Raw genomic sequence first — 18886 nt, 5'->3', positions numbered from 1 at the left:
GTACCAGAACAAATACAGAGGAAGAAATTATTACATATAGCTAACAGAGATCCACATTAGGAATGGTATTACAAGAAAGATTACCTCCATCAAAGCCAACCTGGAGACCGTCTTAGGCTAATGTGTGTCCTCAACAGCTGCTCTTCAGGTCCTTATGAAATAGGGACACCTTCTATTACTGCACCGATTTCACCTCTGCTCAGTCCTTCATGAGAAAAGTAACTAAAAGCGAGGCAGGCCACAACAGCTAGAAGCAGTTTGAGCTTTAAACCCCCATTTAGAGGGGGGGGGGGGGGGGGGGAAGATGTGAGTTCACATGTGTGATTTTTCCAAGGTTTGCTGGATCTCTATGAGGAGGGTTATAACAGCACACGAAGAAGCTGAAACTAGAAATCTGCCAAAATGTACATTTCTATGAATACTAGCAAAGTAATGCAAAGCCCTGTTGTGTCCAAAGTTTTTCTTTACTCTAGGTTCAAGCTAATTTCTACCTATTGTGTGTCAGTTTCAAAACAGGAATTACAAAACACTCACAGTGTGCTTATTTTTCTTTTGGTTTCCCCTTACAAATAACCAACAGTGTACAATTTATCCCTAGATTTTTTCTGTGCTGGGTGCTACTAACATTCGTTGAATGTGAATTCAGAAATCCTCACTGTGGGAGGGAAGTCCATCAACATATTTCTACACCAGGATGATGCACAAAGATCAAGTACCTACTCACACTCACGGAATAGCCTCAAGACAGAGACAGGACCCAACCACAGATGTCCTGACCAACTACTTTCTACCAGAATCACAAAAGTCTTTCTTTCCTTTTGCCAGCATACCAGCTCAAGTTTGTGCCCTATCTGGACTAACTGAAACTTCACAGACCTACTGATCCAGAAATAAGTTTTCTATTTGTCATGAAATCCTAAACTAAATGCCATGTGAGGCAAAAAGGTCAAAAATCAAGTGGGCTGTGCGATTCCTCCAGATGCAAGTGGCTTACTCGGATAACGAACAGCCCAGAAAGCTCTATGACATTCTGATGCCATAGAAATGCTCAGGTAAATGTTTCTGTCTACCTCATTACAGCAGTAATAGGAAAGTCACTACGTGATTTTCTCTTCAGTCTATTGCAAGGGTTAAAGCTAGCCACAAAGTTTAGACTGGGATGTTAAGGGGTGTTCAGATGACAAGTTTTTTGTTCATTTCAGATTTGGGCTTGAGCACAAGTATTATACACTATAACAGCAATAGTTCATAATTAATTGAATTTTTTTCTGTATAATAATTTCCCTTGAAAAACAATTTTTGCTTTCTGATTAAATATGTTTAGATGTGCACTGTAACTATCATTGGTTCCCATAAAACAATAAACCAGCACAGAATACAGAATTTGCAATTTAAGAGGGACCTACACCTCTTTAAGGTTTTTGTTTTGGTTTGGTTTTCCTTTTTTAAACCAGTCAATAAGCCACTTCTAAATGAAACAAATCTTGTTAATGAGAAACTCCTGTCAGAGAAAAAAAAAAATATTCTACCTTTCTGGATTTTAATATGAACATGCTTGTCTTTCATGCACGTCCCCCCATTTTCCCCTTGTCCGTTTTCAAAAGGAATCATGCACATGCTTACTCTCTGGAAATGCTAAGAGCACATTTAAATGGAGGGTGGACAGCTATTATCACCATCAATATCTATACAACCAGCAGTTTTGGTAAATCAAACCTCCAGCCCCAAAGCATTGCTTTTTTATCACTGTGACCACCAAGTATTTTTATTCTGTTCAGCACAGAGGTGCTCAATGACTTATCTGCTGGTTTTCCTTCCACTGAAGCACAGCATGTAAAATAAACTAGTGGAGAGAGGACTTGATGGATTATCAGACCAAGCTGCCTAAATTCTTACTTGAGCTTTCCTTCCTGCTTTGTTTTGGTCAAGTGACTGCAGCAGATCTTGTGCACAGAGGGCTGCAACTGAGGCACCAGAAAGAGTTCTGTGCATATGGCATTACAGCATATTGCCAGAGCAACCAGCTGCTGAAGTGAAGAATTCAGCTTTGCCCCTACCACACATTTGAAAGTTATCTGCAGACGGTTTTTTTATAGGTTTGTTTATTATTCCAAATCATATAGTAAGCCGCTTTTGCCAACACTTCAGCTTATCCATATTGCAGAGTACAGTTCCTGGATGCTCAGGAACGGAGTGACAAGGCTTTGGAGATGCCCTCTGCAGTGTCACGTAAGACCACCTCTACCACCTGACTGAAGAAATCCAACAACCAGAAGCCAACACGCTGGTCTTGCAAAAAAAACCCAACCAACCAAAAAAACCCAAGAAAACAAAACAAAACCCCCACACACTTCACATGAAGCAACCATCAGTAGACTCTGGTAAGATCAACCTATAGCTGTATTTAGACAGGTGGAGCTTGTTCAAATAAGTGCATAGACACATATATTCAGTGTTAACTGTGAAAATATTGGGGCACCACAAATTCAAGCATCTAACTTCCTCCACTTCCAGCACAGCAGTGGCACTTGGGAGAAAGCTCATAGTCAAATAGAAATACAGTATCTGCAGTAAGATACATAAAAAATTACCGGGAAAGTAATTGCTTTTGGTATAAATGGTCTTCTTCAAAGTTTTCTCTAGCATAGAAGTCCTTTCAAAAAGAACAAGAATAAATTTACTGCTTGCGAATTTATTCAAAGCTAGTAGATTCAGTATAATGAAATCCTCCTAAGTAAATATCTGATAAAGAAGCAAACGCTTAGCACTTGACCCCAGGAGCTGGGATTTCTTGATACATGGGTGTAATGCAAAGCAGAAGGAACCTCAGGACTGCTGGCACAGAGGAGTCAAGCAAGGAAAATCTCAAACAGAGGGCTCGACTCCTGGGAGGCAGATGGCACGGTGCACAGAGCTGCGCAGGGACCCGGGCAGCCCACACCTCGGTTCCCAAACTAACTGAGGCTACCAGTGCTACCAGAAGATGTTCTCTGTGGGGGACTCTGAAAGCCATCTAACTCACAATCCATGCTATGTCCTTCCTTTGCCAAGGACCACGAGAGACCCTGCATGCGTCTAGAATGATGATTTTTGCTGAGTTTTCCTCCAGACTTCTTTGTCCTGTTGCCCTAAATGTGAGCAGCTGCACACTTTGGTCTTCCCTACGCAGTCAGACACCCCTTGTGAGAAGAACATTATTAGTCTGTTAAACGGGAGACGAAAAGAAGCTGCCATTCAGTTGCATCAAAGGATCTCACTCCTGTGATGCTTAAACCTTGTCCAGAGCATTGTCTCTGTTACCAGACATCCCACTGGCTCAGGAGCTGAAGGGCCTTGGTGCCCTGCAAGGCCAAGTACTCTGCCATTCAGTGAGGTCCTTTGTCCTTAGGATGGGATTCCCTCTACCACGGATCCTCCCACATCCCAACTTCATGGTGTGTCGTGCTCATACAACTGTTCACACAACAAACACTGAAGGAGTCCTGTTGGTTACGGGTGATAGCTGGGGTGGCAAACCCTGCTCCTGTAGATGTAACTGAGACCAAGGGCCAAACCCATGGTGACCACTTCCATTGTACATATGATATGTCATAAAAGATGAAATGGAAAAGCACTCTGAATTCATGTTATCTCTGCATACAGCATGTCACTTAATTGCCCAGAAAAGCCTCTTGGAGAAGCATATGGGAAGTTTTCCCATGAAAAATGACACCGCTCAAAGTCTTTTCTAGCTAGAAACCACTCAACAGTATCTATCACTAGTGACATCTGGGACGTAAGCTTCAAAGCAGTTAATTTACAATTTTAGCTAGAGCCAGTTTCCTATAGACATTGATATCCAAAGTAGATAATTGTTATGCCAGAAAGCAGAATCATTAGAAGAGGAAAAAGGTAAAGAAGAAACCCATGCAGTAATTCCAGAGAGCAGTGCTGCCACTCCGTGCATCAACTCTGCCAGCACTCAGGTCACAGTCGCTTCTAGTGCAAACCTTCAACCACCCCTGCCTGTTCAAACATCCCCACTCTGACCCTCCTCCCGAGTGCTGGTGCCCATGTATCTCCCTTCACGTGACCTCACATCAGACAGGTGGGATGGTGCAGTCCTACAGCGTGCAGGCACCACTCTGCCATGGACCACGTACGCGAGTGTTTCTGCTACACTACCCAGACCTGCCAAAGCTGCATTTAGGATTGCTGATGACCCCCTCTTTGGCCTCCCATGTTACTGGACTTTTAATGCAATGCTTCTACAAGCTATTCTACAAGATACCGCAATGCTTCTACAAGCTACTCATGAACAACGACCAAGACAAGCCCCCAGCTAGGTCCCAAGCCAGAAAAATAAAGCCTGTGTGTGTATCTGTTGGTACAACTACAGATCACCTTTAGCACTGAGCTCAGCTTCTCATCTGCACTAATTAATTGCTTAAGGAGTTCTCACCATCTCACCATGACGCAGAGCGAGCAGCCATTCACACTCCTCCACTCGTTGCTGCAGTCACATTACCTGCTCTGTCTCAAGGACCTACTAAGGCTGGTCTCCCCATCTGTCCTTTTTACAGACACCACACACCCCTGCTCCATCTCTGCAAGCCGTAACTGTAAAGAGCCAATTCACATCAAGACTTTAAAAGCAAATGCTTCCTCTGTCCTCATTGCTTCCCCATCTCTGTGACCCCAGCAATTAGCAGGAGCTTCAATCCACCTGCAGGGTTTCTAACCACACCAACAGTCTTGGGGCAAGGCTGGTTTCTTAGCCTGGTGTCCCACCTCTATTCAGCATTTGCAGCTACTGAGAACACACACAAGGACCTTAGGACCTTCTGCCTAACACACAGCTTCCCCCAGATACTCATTTACTGAATTCAGAGTGCTCACCCCTACCATATCCATATAAATCCTGTGACAGACAGCAGAAAAAAAACCTGCTAAACCCCCCAAAATCTGTTCCAATAAGGCCCCTGGAGGGGCTGAATAACTCCATTACATCATTTGTATGTGAATCCTTTCCCTAATCCTTTCCAGTCCAGTCCATGAGGCTAAGACCCATGATAACCCTAATCCTACAGGCCAAAAGCATATGGTTTCCCCCTACTAACACCATTCCTGGGAATGCCCACAGAGAGCAAGAGACCTGTAAAAAGATTCCACAGCCCTATCAAGCAGGGCACGGTCCAGAAATCACATGCCACTTTACAGGCTGACAGGTGGACACCCCATGTAAAACCAAAAACATCCCTACTTTGTGACTGCATCTGGGCAGTAACTAGCTTTTGTTTAAAAACACTGCTGGTTATTTTTTAAAGATGAACCGACACTAATGCAAACTTGATGGTAACTTAATGACTCCCACCAGCAAGTCTGTACAGAGCAGACCAGCTGACCGAAGGGCATCCACGTTGCTGTTAGGCACAGTCACAGCTGGGGCTAGGCACCGTGGCACACCTTTCACATACATAGGTATCTTCTTCTGCCAAGAAGAATGGTTGTAACTTGCACTGGATATCAGCATATGTTTTGGAAATGAATCAGACTGTAAGCAATATGTTAGGAAGACAGGCCAAACTCCTGAAAGAGTGGGGCTAGGAGATGGTTTCTGCTAGCAGAGTGCTTTCAGTTTGAGGTTTGCATTGAAGGTGTTATATCTACAGCTGTGATGAAAAATCCTTCCTTAATACTGTTTTACAATAGCAGGAGAAGCCTGATTCCTTATTGAGTTGTGTAAGCAGAAAGGCCAAGTCTAGAAGTGCTGAAAAACTGCAATTCCCTACCCTCCTTTGGGATGCTGCAGGTCAAGGTGGAAGTACAATGGCAAGTACGTTTGCCCTGATGCTGCATTTGCTCTGTGGGTAAACAGAGACCATCTACTCCCTGGGCTGTCATTCTGGCATCTTTCATGACCACTAAACTCTCTTTTAAAAGAAAAAGGAGGTTTTTCTAGAAAGTTAGCGGACAATCCAAATGTCAGAGTAAAAAAATCCAGAGGAAGGTTAAGAATTTTTTTATTTTTATTTTTTTGATACAGCTGCACTGGAGGTGAATGAACATCAGAACGTTTTGATTTCCTGCCTGGTTTCAATAAATGTTGCACTCCCAGGCACCCAAGGGACTGCTGTGGTTTGTCAAAACCAATTAATTTTCTTCCACAGAATGCTTCAGGCACCTCAAAATGTCATTCGAGAGCTAGCACACATCTAAGGAGGAGGGAAAGCTAGCAATCAACTGCTGCTCGGGCTCTGCATCAGGAGCGCAGCCCTCCAAACCTGCACCAACAGCAGAGGCAAGGCAAGAACGAAGGCATATCACCTGGTCACGGGAGGGAGCTGAGGGCAGAGCCAAAGAGAAAATGCCATGTGTTATAAACCCTATGAATATAAACAAGAAACTGCCACTTGTGAAACATGCAGGAAATAAGTTTCCTAAGGGACAATTCGAAGCTGAAAGTTTGTCTCTCACTTGTATTTCCTAGGATCCATCGCTCAGTGCTAACAGATGTAGTAATGAGCCAGAAGTGAACTGAACAGTTGTTATTAAGGAAGACATTTGGAAGATAAACCGTGGAGTCAGGATTCACAGGTTCCATCCCCAGCCCTCCATCAGACTCACTGTGCAGAGTAAGGATTTCCCTTGCTTGAACCTCAATTTACCTACTTAGAGTGGACAGACTGTAAGGTTTTCCTTCTCTTCTGTATTGAGATGTGAGAGCAAACTTGTTTGCAAGTAATTTTAATAATCAGCCATGAAATGCACTAGATGTAAGCACAGTATTATCACGCTACAAATTCTTTTTTAATGAACACCAAGACACTGAGAGTTTAAGAATACATTGGAGCTATCATTTATACTCAGAATCAGAGATACACAATACTGATGCTATGCATGCTCTATCTATACACCTCATGTCAAATAATTATCACTGGATGTTAAGTAGCCATCCATTCCCATCTACAGAAGGCAGGGATGGAGACAGATGTTTTTCTTGCATGCTAGCACTCTGCAAAAGGGGCAGAAGACAGAAGACAGTTTGTATTTTAAACAATTTGTCTTGAGTACCATAGGGTCACAGGCAAATCCCTGCTAGAGCAGTAAACGGAAACAACAGCTGCTGGTCCCAGCAAGTTCTACAGTAAGGCCCAGCCTGCTCACAATGCCCAGGGGAACTGGGAACCAAGGCTCCTTTGAAGATCCCAGGTCCCTAATCTCAGGTCCAGCATTATCCTTGCTGGACCACTGACAAAAACAGAAACAAAGAACTTCCAAAATTAAAAATGACAGCATGCTGAGCAGTGAAGTGAGCTTTACAGTGTAACAAATCTTTAGAAGAACAAGGAATAAATCCGCCTTTCTTTCTTTTTCTGTTCAGCAACCATGGTATCTTCAATGACCTACTTGTTTTTAAAAGTAACCCAACATTTACCATTACAATCTTCTTTGCTCCTCAAGTCACATAAACCCCCTGCTGTCTCCTCCTTCTCTATCTACCTGGCCTTACAGTCACAGCAGGGAATTGAAAATCTGCTCCCTGCCTCCTAGCTACAAGCAAAGGCTTCGCTTCGGCATCCAACAGATGATAACTAATGCTACTGCTTAAACAATCCCTAGAGTGGCTCCTCTGACACACAGAAACATCTAGATCCTGCCACCAGTCCAAGACACATCACCCAGGCATTTAGGGAACTGCCCTGATAGAAACAGCCATGCCTCTCATTCACAGCACCTCTTCACACAGGCAAATCTCATCTTTCATTCAGACAGGATTTTCCTCAGTGCTCTTACTTACTATTTAATATTTATACTATGGTCAGTACCCAAAAAGCATGACGCTACTGGTTATGGTAGGTGCTGAACAAACACATACTAAATCTCTCTTGGATGCTTACAGGTGTGAAAGGTCAGTTAGAAAAGTAAAAAAAGTCAATAAAATCTGAAGCCCAGTGAATAACTGAATCACAAGGACCAGACACAAATATAAATCCCCCCAAATGAAACAGAGAAATCTTCCAAAATATATCAAAACAAAGAGGAGATGCTCCACATATGTCAGTTGGCATTGATCAGCCTGAGAGCAACAGAAGGGAGAGGAGAATCCATAACCATTAGCATCACCTTCCTGCTACATTTCCTCCTTAGCCTGTTCATCTTCCCTTCTCCCTTCTTTCCCTCTGCTCTGGATACGATCTCTCAAATTATGAGAGAGCCTGGCTTATCCCTAAGAAATGGAAGAGTGTGGAGTTTTTCAAGCTCATTGTATGCAGTGTGGTCCAACTAAGCTGCAAAGGATGCAAGTGTTGAAAAGCTACAGATCCCTGAAGGTTACCAACATCTGGAGTCTCCCAGAAGCAAAGCCATCTCTTTCAATAAAGCAACAGCAAACTACAGCTTTAACCATAGCACAGGTTCCCAGCCTTCGAGCAAAGCTCTCCAATATAAGCAGATCATCTGGACTTCAATGAGGAAGGCAAGTCTGATCTAATATCAGACTCCACCCTCCCCCCCTTACAATAATATTTTAACTCTAAATAATTAAAGGGAAATAAGTACCTATAAAACCAGCTGAATCATTGCAGGCCAATAGGTCAGCATGGCTGCGTGTTTGAAATAAGGGGCCCATCCAAGTTATTCACATCAGATGTCAAAGGTGATCTGTTGTAATGAGAAACGATAAATATGCTCACTTAACATGCAAGCTTGCAGCTGCCATTTACCAGGTTGAAGCCACGCTAGAACATAAAAAACACAACTGTGCCCTTGAGAAGTCACCTCCACCGTGTTCTCCCCACCTTCCCAAGCGCTCCTGCATTTCTACATACAGAACAAAGGAGATGTGACACATCTTATTGCTTCCACCATACAATAACCCCAAGTATCTAATGACAGTTTTCTTCTTTAAACCTTTTAGTACAACTGCGTATTCCAGCGCTGGCAGTTGCAGGCTCCTCCACAGTCCAGTATCTGGAAGTGATTGATGAGCTGCAAGAAAACCAGGATTCAGTAGTGTCCAATACCAAGCATTTGCTTGACGAACCTACCAGGAAGACAAATGCAGACTCCACAGCCTGCAGTATTTCAAGTTGAGGGGGCACTTACAGCCCATAAATAGTATTTAAAATCCGAAACTATGATGGAATACATATACATATTTTCTATTGTTTTGTATCTTGATCGGTGATAGAGTTGCATTTTTGGTTATCAGCTCTGCTCACAGGAGACCAAATCCCAGGCTGTATCAATTCCCCTGTGAATGTAAAGGAAAAGAACCATCTGGAGAGAATAATAAAACAATTAACTTTCCATTACAGAATAATCTATGTATGTTTTTAAGGAGGCAAACTTTAATGATCTCCACCTAATTATTCATCCCACATTCTGGCAGGGTTGGTTCGGATTTTGTCTTGCTTTGTTTTTAAATGCAGTCTGAAGGTAACAATTTAAGCTGGAGCGGACGTGGGGACCACACAGGCTTCTTCAGCTGGGGGCAGGACAACCTGCCTGAGGGACGTTTCCAGAAACATCAACCAAGGTCTCATCATTCCCATGGATTCATATGGCTGTGTAATGGCAACACCATCGACTGTAAGAGTTTCACTGTTTCACTGAATATTCATGAGGATCTTACAAACATGGTTGTTGACTGGCTTGGCACATCAGCTACGTTTTTGGACACGAAGTGCAGAGCAGGACACTCAGGAGGTGCATGCACCTGAACATCAGTCTGTTGAATGCTGGGCTCATTTAACTTGTCACCGACAGCAATATAAATCAGAAATAACTCCATAAAACTCAACAGCAGTCCCCTCTGATTTTGCTAACTCACCAACTCACCAACCGAGTATATTATCTTTACAAACTAATTCTGTAAAGTGAAAAGGTTCAAAGCAAGAGCTTTAAGGACTATTACTATGCCTGTTACCCTTCTAAACACATACCCCTCTAAGGACCCACTGGCTGTACACATGATGGAGAACAGTCCAGGCTGCACCACCCATTCGTTATGCAGACTTGCTCAGCTTAACCACCTGCCTCAGTTTCCCAGTGGATAACACTAATGAGCTACTAAGTGTGCATGCCTGCACTTCATTCCAGTTTACATAGTGCTTTCCAGCCAAGGCTCTCAAACATTTGGAAAGGACCAAATATAGTTTAAGCTAAAATTAACTGGAACATAAATACCAGAATTCAACCACTCGGATCACTCCTTTAGAAAACCTACCTGGGACTCTGGGCTTTCCAGCATGAGAACTCACACACTAAAGAGCTAGTAAATAGTGAGACAGTACCCAGGCAATCCTTTGTTACTATTTATTGACCGACTGATCGAGATCAGGATCTGTGACACAGTGCAAGCAAGTTTATCCCTCCCCCCCTGCAAACTGCTAAGTTTTATGATCTGAAAAACTCATTTAAAAAAACCCATAAACCTGGCACACAAACTAACAAACTAGTCACACCTGAGGCCTGCTGGAAAAATCCCTGCCTCAGCTTTCAAATGTTGCAGAACATTTTCATTCACAGCTTCTGCATAAATGGAACAAGTTTTGAGTCTAAGAGTCTAAGGCATTTTAGCCTCTGAGACTTCTAGCCTCCTCTTCCCCTACAATTATAAAAGCCCATCTTTCTCCACTAAATATACACACACACAAAGCCACATACATATACATATGCACACCCTGATCTCTCAAAGCAGGGCTCCTGCATCTGCCAACAGGCTGTACGCTGCATCGGCACAATGGCTCTGGTGCAGGATCTGCACCACCCACTGGAAAGGATTTAGCAAGGGGTGCTAACGTCACACACTGAGCAGCTACATACAGCTATAAATTATTCATACACATTACTCTAATTATGCAAATGTACTAAAAGCTGGAGCATATGTTTCCCTGACATCTCCCAGTACGGATGCAATATGGTTCTAGTAAAGAGAAAGACCGAGAAGTAAGACGATGGGTGTAAGGGGGCTAATGATGGCAGATACTGGCCCAAGCAAAGGGTGGCAGACGATCTCCCTTCTCCAGCCAAGCTGCTGCAAGGCTAAGGACATTTAAATGCTCCTCCTTGATAATATATTGTTGGCTTTGCACTCAGTGCTGAACAGAGTGCTGAGGCTGCTGAACGGCCCAGGCAGATTAAAATAAACCCAAGCAGTTTGGAACAGGAATGTGTTTATCTGGCATCACATACTTCCTCTTATCAAACATGAGGAGCAGGGGAGGGCACAGTGATGGTGTGTGGAAGCAGGCTGTGTGCACACTGGTAGGAGAGGGGGAGGGAAAAGGGGGAGAGGAACAGCAAGAATCAGACAGATAATGCATGAGCTGGGGAACCAAAAGCATGGAGCCAGGCATCACCTCAGTAGGGCACAGAGTCCATACTCTTGGTCAGCCCCTAGACGGGCACTAGCTGTTGGAAAACTCAATTAGGTCCTTTCTCCCTTGCAGCATTTGGAAGAAGGCAGGCATTCAGTGCTGCTGTAGCATAAGCAGCTGGCTGTGCGTGTTGCCCAAGCTTCTGGCTCAAACTCCTTCTCTCAACTCTCTCAAACGCAGTGCAGTCACTGGCCATCACTCATCTCCCACTCCAGAGCCTGGGGCTGACTCCTCAGAAGGAAAAGGCCAGATGCACTCTGCTATGGCGTTTTGAAGTCCAAATTGTAGATTATGGTAGTGGATTGAGTATCAGAAGATTAGCATCTTATTCTCAGCTCTGCCATGTCTAAGGACAACAATCACTGTCCTTCTGTAAATGCCCAGTCCATCTGCCAGAGCTCTTTGGAAGAAGACATGCTCCTCAGACATTGCGTGCAGAGCACTGCGCGGGGGGGTCCGATTCTCTAGCATCATTCCTTTAAAATCCCATAAACACTTTCCAAATTGTCCAGCCCTACTGAACGACCAGGTGAGGGTTTCTATACCCAGGGAAAACAAAAGAGCAAATTAAACATCATGTAACACCACAGCTACTTGGAAGATCTAAGCTATGTTACTATTATGCCAGTAGTTACCCAAGATCAAAAAAGTTGAACAGAAAACCTTGGCAGCTCCTTTGATAAGAGCGTGTCTTATCTTCTAGTGCTGGCATTAAAGAGACTCTAGCTCTGCACCAGCAGTCTTGTAAGGGACGCACTCACACAGCCACGTGAAATACTCAGTACTGCAGAGACCCCATCACAGGGAGTGCTAGGGACTGCAGTAATATACAAGGTGGATGCCACTTCAGCTCTTCAGATTCAAGCCAAAACTCTGCTAATATACTTTTTTTTTTTTTTTAATCCAGGGTCTTGTTTGTGCACGGCTCAACCACAGTTCCTTACTGGTGACTGCCTCAACTCAAGGATGGTCATGCTTTGAAAACAACAGGTGATGTATCAGAGAAGCAGCGCTGAGCAAAAGGGGCAGGCAGGCTGCAGGTGATGCTGTGAGGCAGGCAGAGGTGGGGACACCTATGCAGATCCTGGTCACTCTGCCCCAAGACCTGGCCAGCAGGATTTGTCCTTCGCTTTCACAAAAGACCAGATGAATGAACAGCAGCACTTCTGCCAGGCAAAACAAAGCTGAGAAAACAGCACAAGATAACAAGCAAGAATAAAAAACAGAGAAATGAAAATCCGCTGAAGATGTTGATTACAAGGACCAACTCCAGCCACTTCTGCTCCACCACATTCAGCAAACCCCTGGTGGGTAGCAGGCTGCATGCCGAAGGGCACCCTCTCCCTGGGCTCATCCTCCTTTCCGTGCGCTCACACGTGCCGAGGACCAAGCACAGCTCACGCAGAGGTTCGCTGCCTGCCCAGCTCTGCCAGCAAGCTGCTCACCGCGCCCCAGCCTGGGCTCAGGTTTGAGGCCATCTGGACCTTTATGGACTGGGTGGTTCCTCCCCACCAAGGCCAGCAGTATCCCTATCTTCCAGTCATACACCGGTGAGGCAGATCCAGACATTATCTCTTGACTTCCCTCAATAGCCCAGAAGAAAGGGCAGGAGGGTGCAAAACCAGCTTGCCAGACTTGAAGCTCTGTTCATCCAAACCACCGAGAGGAGAGCAGGCACAGCACGGGTCCCGCTCTGCCACTCACCCTGACCCTGCTAAAGCCTGTCTGCTGAACAGGGAAAGGCTGCATCGCCACTGTGCAATGCCTCCAGCTGAGTGCTCATCCCTGCTACTGAAGCAGTCCTCAGGAAACACAGCCAGACGGAAGAGCAGAAAGAAAGACAGCACAGAAAAGGAGGCTCAGCACTTACACTGCTTCGTTTCCCCCCATCTCATTCTGGAGGCTTTCGTTTCCTCAGTAATTGTTAGCAAAGAAATAAGCCCATTAACAGGCAGTCACAGATAAAAGGTACTAGAGGAGGAGATGGTCTGACCAGCTAGCTGCTCACCTCAGGAGACACAGGATCAAACACAATTTAGGTACCAAGCCACAGGAGTCTTGCAACCTCAGCCTACCTATCCAGCAAGGAAGGTTTAACACAACATCCTGGGGAGCTGCTCAGCAAGGCACAAAACCCAGCAGCACACACAGCTCTGCTGCCATCGGTCCTGCCACAAGTGCCGGCACAGGAGGACAGTGGTAGGTTGGGATAGGACTGCATCAGCCTGGGAAACCTCTCTCAACCACAGAGTCTACCCTAGAGCAGGTTTTGCAACATGAAGAAACCACCTAGGCTGGAAACACAACAAATTTGTCCACTTTTGACTGAAGTCAACAACTTTTACGTGTGCCAAAACACTGGAAGAGACAGAAATTTAGTGCAGCATAGCAGGAAATGTCAAAACCAAACATTTTCTTGTCCTGCAAAGTGATGAAGAGTCCGCTGCAGCCACAAAGAAAGTCACTAACAGAAAAAGAAGTCTGGGGGTTGGATTTTTAGTGTAATAATCCTCATCCTAGCATAAAATTATTTAAAGAACTTCAACCTATTCAGCTAGCATTTTAGGGTTCCACATATCATTGTGCCAGTCAGAGTTAAATTATCAATGATTTGTGCTCTCAGTTACTTCTGGTGAGCCACAAGGGAGGCAAGGACAGAGGGGCAAAGCACCGTGCCCTAATTTCTGAGTGCTGGGATCTGTTTTGAGGCACAGCGGGAGCAACCAGCCAGCCAACACGATGCTGCACCACAAGCACCCAGAGGGCTGAATGGTGACTTCACTGGCCAGAGAATCAACGCAGCGAGGCCATGGTCCTCTCTACAGCCCCAAGCCCACAGCATTCAGATGTACAGGTAGCCCCACCATAGCCAGTCTGATCAATGGGGACATTTGCACTTCAGTGTTTTCAAGGTCTGGACTTCAGGAAAAAAGTGAGCTGCTGTCTCACAGCTGAAAGGAGAGTCCTTGGCATGACACCCCTTTGCATCTCAGAGCTTCCAACCCTCCTCTGTAATTTCTACAGAAAAACAGCCTACTTGTGCAAAGAACCATCTGAATGGTGCAAACTTGGATAATCTCCCCAGGGGAATCATAAGAGCTGACTGCCTGTTCACCCTGCAGGAAAGGAGGGAAGCGGGGGCATTTGACATTTAGTACCCCAACTCTAGGAAATGACTGAAGAGTTAAAATAAAAATCATTCTTGGGTGGGCAGCACTCCAGCAAGATAAAATATTCAGCACTGTTATGTTCCTGGACACCATATTTCTGACAATAAATTTCATGCCTCATATGCCACGACAGTTATACGATTTCAGTCAATAACCAAACAACAGGTCCACATCCTTTCACAGCAACCCAAGAAAAAGAATATTCATAAGTAAACCTGATGAACCTCAGAGGAGGGTATTTTTATTATTATTTACTGATCTGTCACTTTGATAGTCAGGCCTGAATGGGAAAGAAAAGATCCATTTCTGGCATGGCACCACCCCCAGAGCTTACAGGCTTCACAGACCCATGAGAGCTGGCAGTGGGACCCACCGCCTGCACGGCAGATCCCACAGAGTTCAGAAGGACCAGTTTTGTCTTTGGTGACACTGGAGCACTTTTTCCCCTACTTGTAATATCACTCCCTGTGCACTATGTACCAATGTACCAGAAGCCCCCTCTGCAGTCACTTTGATTGTTCCAGGCTAACATGGCAACCGCTAAGAACATCAACAAGTTTTGGCAAAAAAACAGGCTGTACTTTTCCCATTTATCTTTATCCTTCCTGCCCCACATGGGCCTATTCTTGCTTAATAATAAACCTTCCTGAGAAATCCCAGTGGGTGGGATTCGGTTTCAGCTAGACAGACATTCCAGCTCCCACTGCTCCTCAGGCAGTGGCTTTCCCTTCTCCCCCGAGCCTGCTCGCTCTGTGTCAGGGCGCACCGCAGCTCTGCAGGTTAGTACTGGACTCCCAACACCTGCATCCTAGTTGCAAGCCCGCACAACGATGGAGCAAGGTAAGCTACAAAGTCCAAGTCCTACCCAGGTAGTGCCCTCTACAAGAACGGAAGCACAGACCAAGTCCCAACCTTAAGAATTAGTTGCTACCCTCTAAATTTCAAGTGTGGTTGCAGCAGAATATGGATTTGTATTTTTTTTTTTTTAAATCCATGTGTCAGAGTGGGTTACAGTACCACTTTATGACATTAAACAGCTCCCATACTGCAACCCAGATGAACCTGTGTGCAACTGGTGGGTAAGAGGACTCCCTGCGAGTAGAGCTCCGAGTTCTTCAGGATGAAGCACTCTGTGCTACTTCACATCAGTGAAGCTATGCTAGTGCACCAGAAAGTGATGTGGTCTTTAAGTGTCATTCACTTGATATTGCATTTATGAATCAAACCTGAACTCCACATCCCAAGTTGCCCCCTGGAGATCCACAGGCAGCCTCTCTAGTCCTTTCTAGTGTTTTAATGGCTGCATGTTGGAATTTTCAGTAGCTCATTTCTTGGCTTCAGGTGGTTTATGCATTCATCAGATACAATAATCATGCACAGCTCCCTCCCTTCAACAAGAAGGTTCCACCAAAACAGATTTCAAAAAAACCCTTCAATCCCTCTGTAGTCAGTTTATCTGGTATTAATGCATTAAAGTGATGTACTATGTTCTATCAGAAGAACTAAACACAAAAAGTGGGAAGCTCTCTTACCTGTAATTGACTGACTGGCCAATAGGAGTCAAGTGCTGGCAAATTGGAGGTGTAATTTCTATTTAATTATGGCATTAAAAAAATTACATGATATACCTATTTAACATGCAAAGGAGCAAAATCAAAGCTAATAAGAATAAATTGTAAGAGAGGACATGTACAAAATGTAGTAGCAGTCTTTTTTTTTTTTTTTTTTTTTAAATGTGCTCTGCTAAAGAGTATGCTCGCTGTTGCACCTATGTATTGCCTGGAAAACTTGCACCCCCAGCTCTGATTCTAAGACTCTACCAACATGCAAAACTGCATTGCACAAATGCATGGATACAATGAAAAATATTTGTTAAAATCAAAGCGGTGTATATGCTTTTCATGCTGCACATGAAGTTTGTATCAATCCAGTTGAAGTTCAGCCAAAATGAATGCAAGCAAAGCCCAGATACACCATTCTAGAGCTCAAATATGAACATGAATGAATGGATGAGCTATGAATAGTTTTGCAAGCCTTCAGTTAAAACTCATTTTAAAATGCATTTAAAAGAAAATTGTGCAACTTCTGTATTTAGACAATGGGTTACAACCAACAGTATAAAACATGAACTGTTCTGTTGAAGCCAGTATAGCTACTAGTGTAAGACAGACAGTAAGAGGCCCGTAAATCATTGGCATCCGAGAAGAACGTGCCACTGCCATGAGAAAACACAAATACATCCCATACTTTTTTCTGAGGCAACATATTTATCATGCTAGAGAAGCCTGTTTTCTTCAGATTAACACCATAAACCTAATGTCAAATTATTCAATTTCAAAACAGCTAGTCCGCGCAACAGTGTAGGGAAGGGGAAACATGGTCTTACCGGGAAGAGGAAACAGGGAGTGTCTTAAAGACCTTTTGATCCACAAAAACCTAATAAACCACGACAAAGCCATTCTGTAACTGCCCTAACTCAACCCAGAGCACTGCTGCCAGGAAAAGAGGACATCTGGCTTCTGCAGCCTGCCGTACCCAAGCCCTGGTGGCTAAGTCAGGGAGCAGGAGGCAGATGCCAGCTTCAGTAACAGGGTTTTGTTTTGTGGCACTTGGAAACAGAAGCCAAACAAGAATTAAAGTTTTACCTGCAATGTATATTTAAAAAACACAGAGCTTCCAACGGCTAGTCAAATTATCCTTTGAACATTTCCTGCTTTGTCAACAGAAGTTTAAAATTAAAACACAAATTAAAACTACCTCCAGTCCCTGGAGGAAAGATTAGTTGAATTTAAGATGCATTTAGTATGTCATATAAGGAAAAAAAACCACAAGTACATGCTGAGGTAGTGACATGCAGCCCAAGAGACAGACAGATACAAAACACACTCACTCCCACACATTCAGTAAATGCATCAAATTGACCAGCAACCAGAAGCACATCCAGCCATGACCCTGCACATGGAGTGAGCCAAGAAGGTGACTTATTGCAAGTATTCACACAGGTGATTTCTGCAGATGAGAACATTCATTGCCACAAGGAAGGCAGCACAGGTAAAAGACAGACAGCTTACCCCTCTGAGCTGCTGGACTCCACCAAATATCCTCATCACTCCATCAATCTCCTGCTCCAGCCTCCTGGCCCAGTACTGCATACTGCAAGAGACGGAGAGACAGAGAGAAAGAGAAAGGGAGAGAAGAAAGAAAGAACGAGTCAGAGCCCTGACACTTAGTAGATAAGCAAGGCGATTGAAGGGAGAGGGAGGGAATCAGCGCCCTCAGCTAAGTTAACTGCTCTTTCTGCAGCACCGGGTGCAGGCAGAATACCAAGAATATGCAGCTTTGAGAATTACGGCTGGGGCAGGTTATAAACTTCAAGACTTCAAAATTTATGCACAAGGTGCCACAGAGAGAAAAGAGGGGGAAAAGGTACAACAAAAATCACGGCGTGGGTTTTTTTTCTTCTCCTTTTATAAACAGTTGCAGTAGATAATTATTTAAGCCCAGAGTGCTTAACAAGGTCAAAGTGCTGTGGCGTACAGAAAACAGCTTAGCGTGGCAGAGAGCAAACAGAGCCATGGCAGGACGAGCGGTGCCTGTCCTACTGCGGCAATGGATTACCGCCGCGGCGCAACAGGAGACCTGGGCAGAGCCAGGAGCCCAGCACAGGGCATCGACTGCCCAAGGGCTCAGCTGCTTTGCACCTTCAGCTAAGCCCAGCCTGAGCCAGGCACCGATTCTGCCAGGTCCCCCGTGGGCAGAGCTGCCTCCTGGAGCAGCAGAAAGGGCCAGGGGCTGCCACGTGGCATCTCCTTTGTCCTGACCCGTGTACAGCACAGGAGCTGCCTGCCAGTCCTTCCAACAGGCGCAACACCCTCCGATACATTGAACCACACAGATTTCCAGTTACAGCAATAACATCAAGTTAAAAACAACAACAAAAAACCCCTCTTCTAAATCCACAGAACTTGATAACTCTCCTTCTTTTAATGAGATCTCCTGACTCCAGCTGCTGGCCACACAAATGTCCAATCTCCCATCTGACCTGGAAAAGCAACACTCGATTGCCTCTGCACCGCTTGGCACTGCCTTCGGTGCTTTTTCCACAGCAACACTCATCTCTCAACGCTACACCTGAGAAAGGAGGGAAGGAGCACAAGAAGTAGAAGGTAAGGCCAGCAGCATGGCAAAGCGGTGGTGGGAGGGAGCAGACCAGCTCAGGGGTTTTGCACTTTGGTTAGGTTCACCAAGTGATTTCACTCTTCATGCAAAGAGACATTCCCCAGGCAGCCCCCACCAGCCGCACAGCCACAGCAGAGGCTCTCCTGGAGGTCAAGGAGCAAAGAAACCCAACTA

General features: G+C 44.8%; 1 protein-coding gene across 2 annotated transcripts in view; it reads right to left on the bottom strand.

Moving 5' to 3' along the window:
* CACNA2D2 (calcium channel, voltage-dependent, alpha 2/delta subunit 2) overlaps positions 1-17685 on the bottom strand; it is a 200840-nt gene extending 183155 nt beyond the window's left edge. For both annotated transcript variants that reach the window (XM_010561578.1, XM_010561579.1), the window contains exon 1: positions 17605-17685. In XM_010561578.1, coding sequence (XP_010559880.1) covers positions 17605-17685 — 81 coding nt within the window. The remainder of the gene's footprint in view (positions 1-17604) is intronic.
* Between the last annotated feature and the right edge of the window lie 1201 nt (positions 17686-18886).

Source organism: Haliaeetus leucocephalus, unplaced genomic scaffold, assembly GCF_000737465.1.
Source record: "Haliaeetus leucocephalus isolate CR32 unplaced genomic scaffold, Haliaeetus_leucocephalus-4.0 Scaffold148, whole genome shotgun sequence".
NCBI classification, from domain to species: Eukaryota; Metazoa; Chordata; class Aves; order Accipitriformes; family Accipitridae; genus Haliaeetus; species Haliaeetus leucocephalus.
This window is presented reverse-complemented; position numbering and strand designations above follow the sequence as displayed.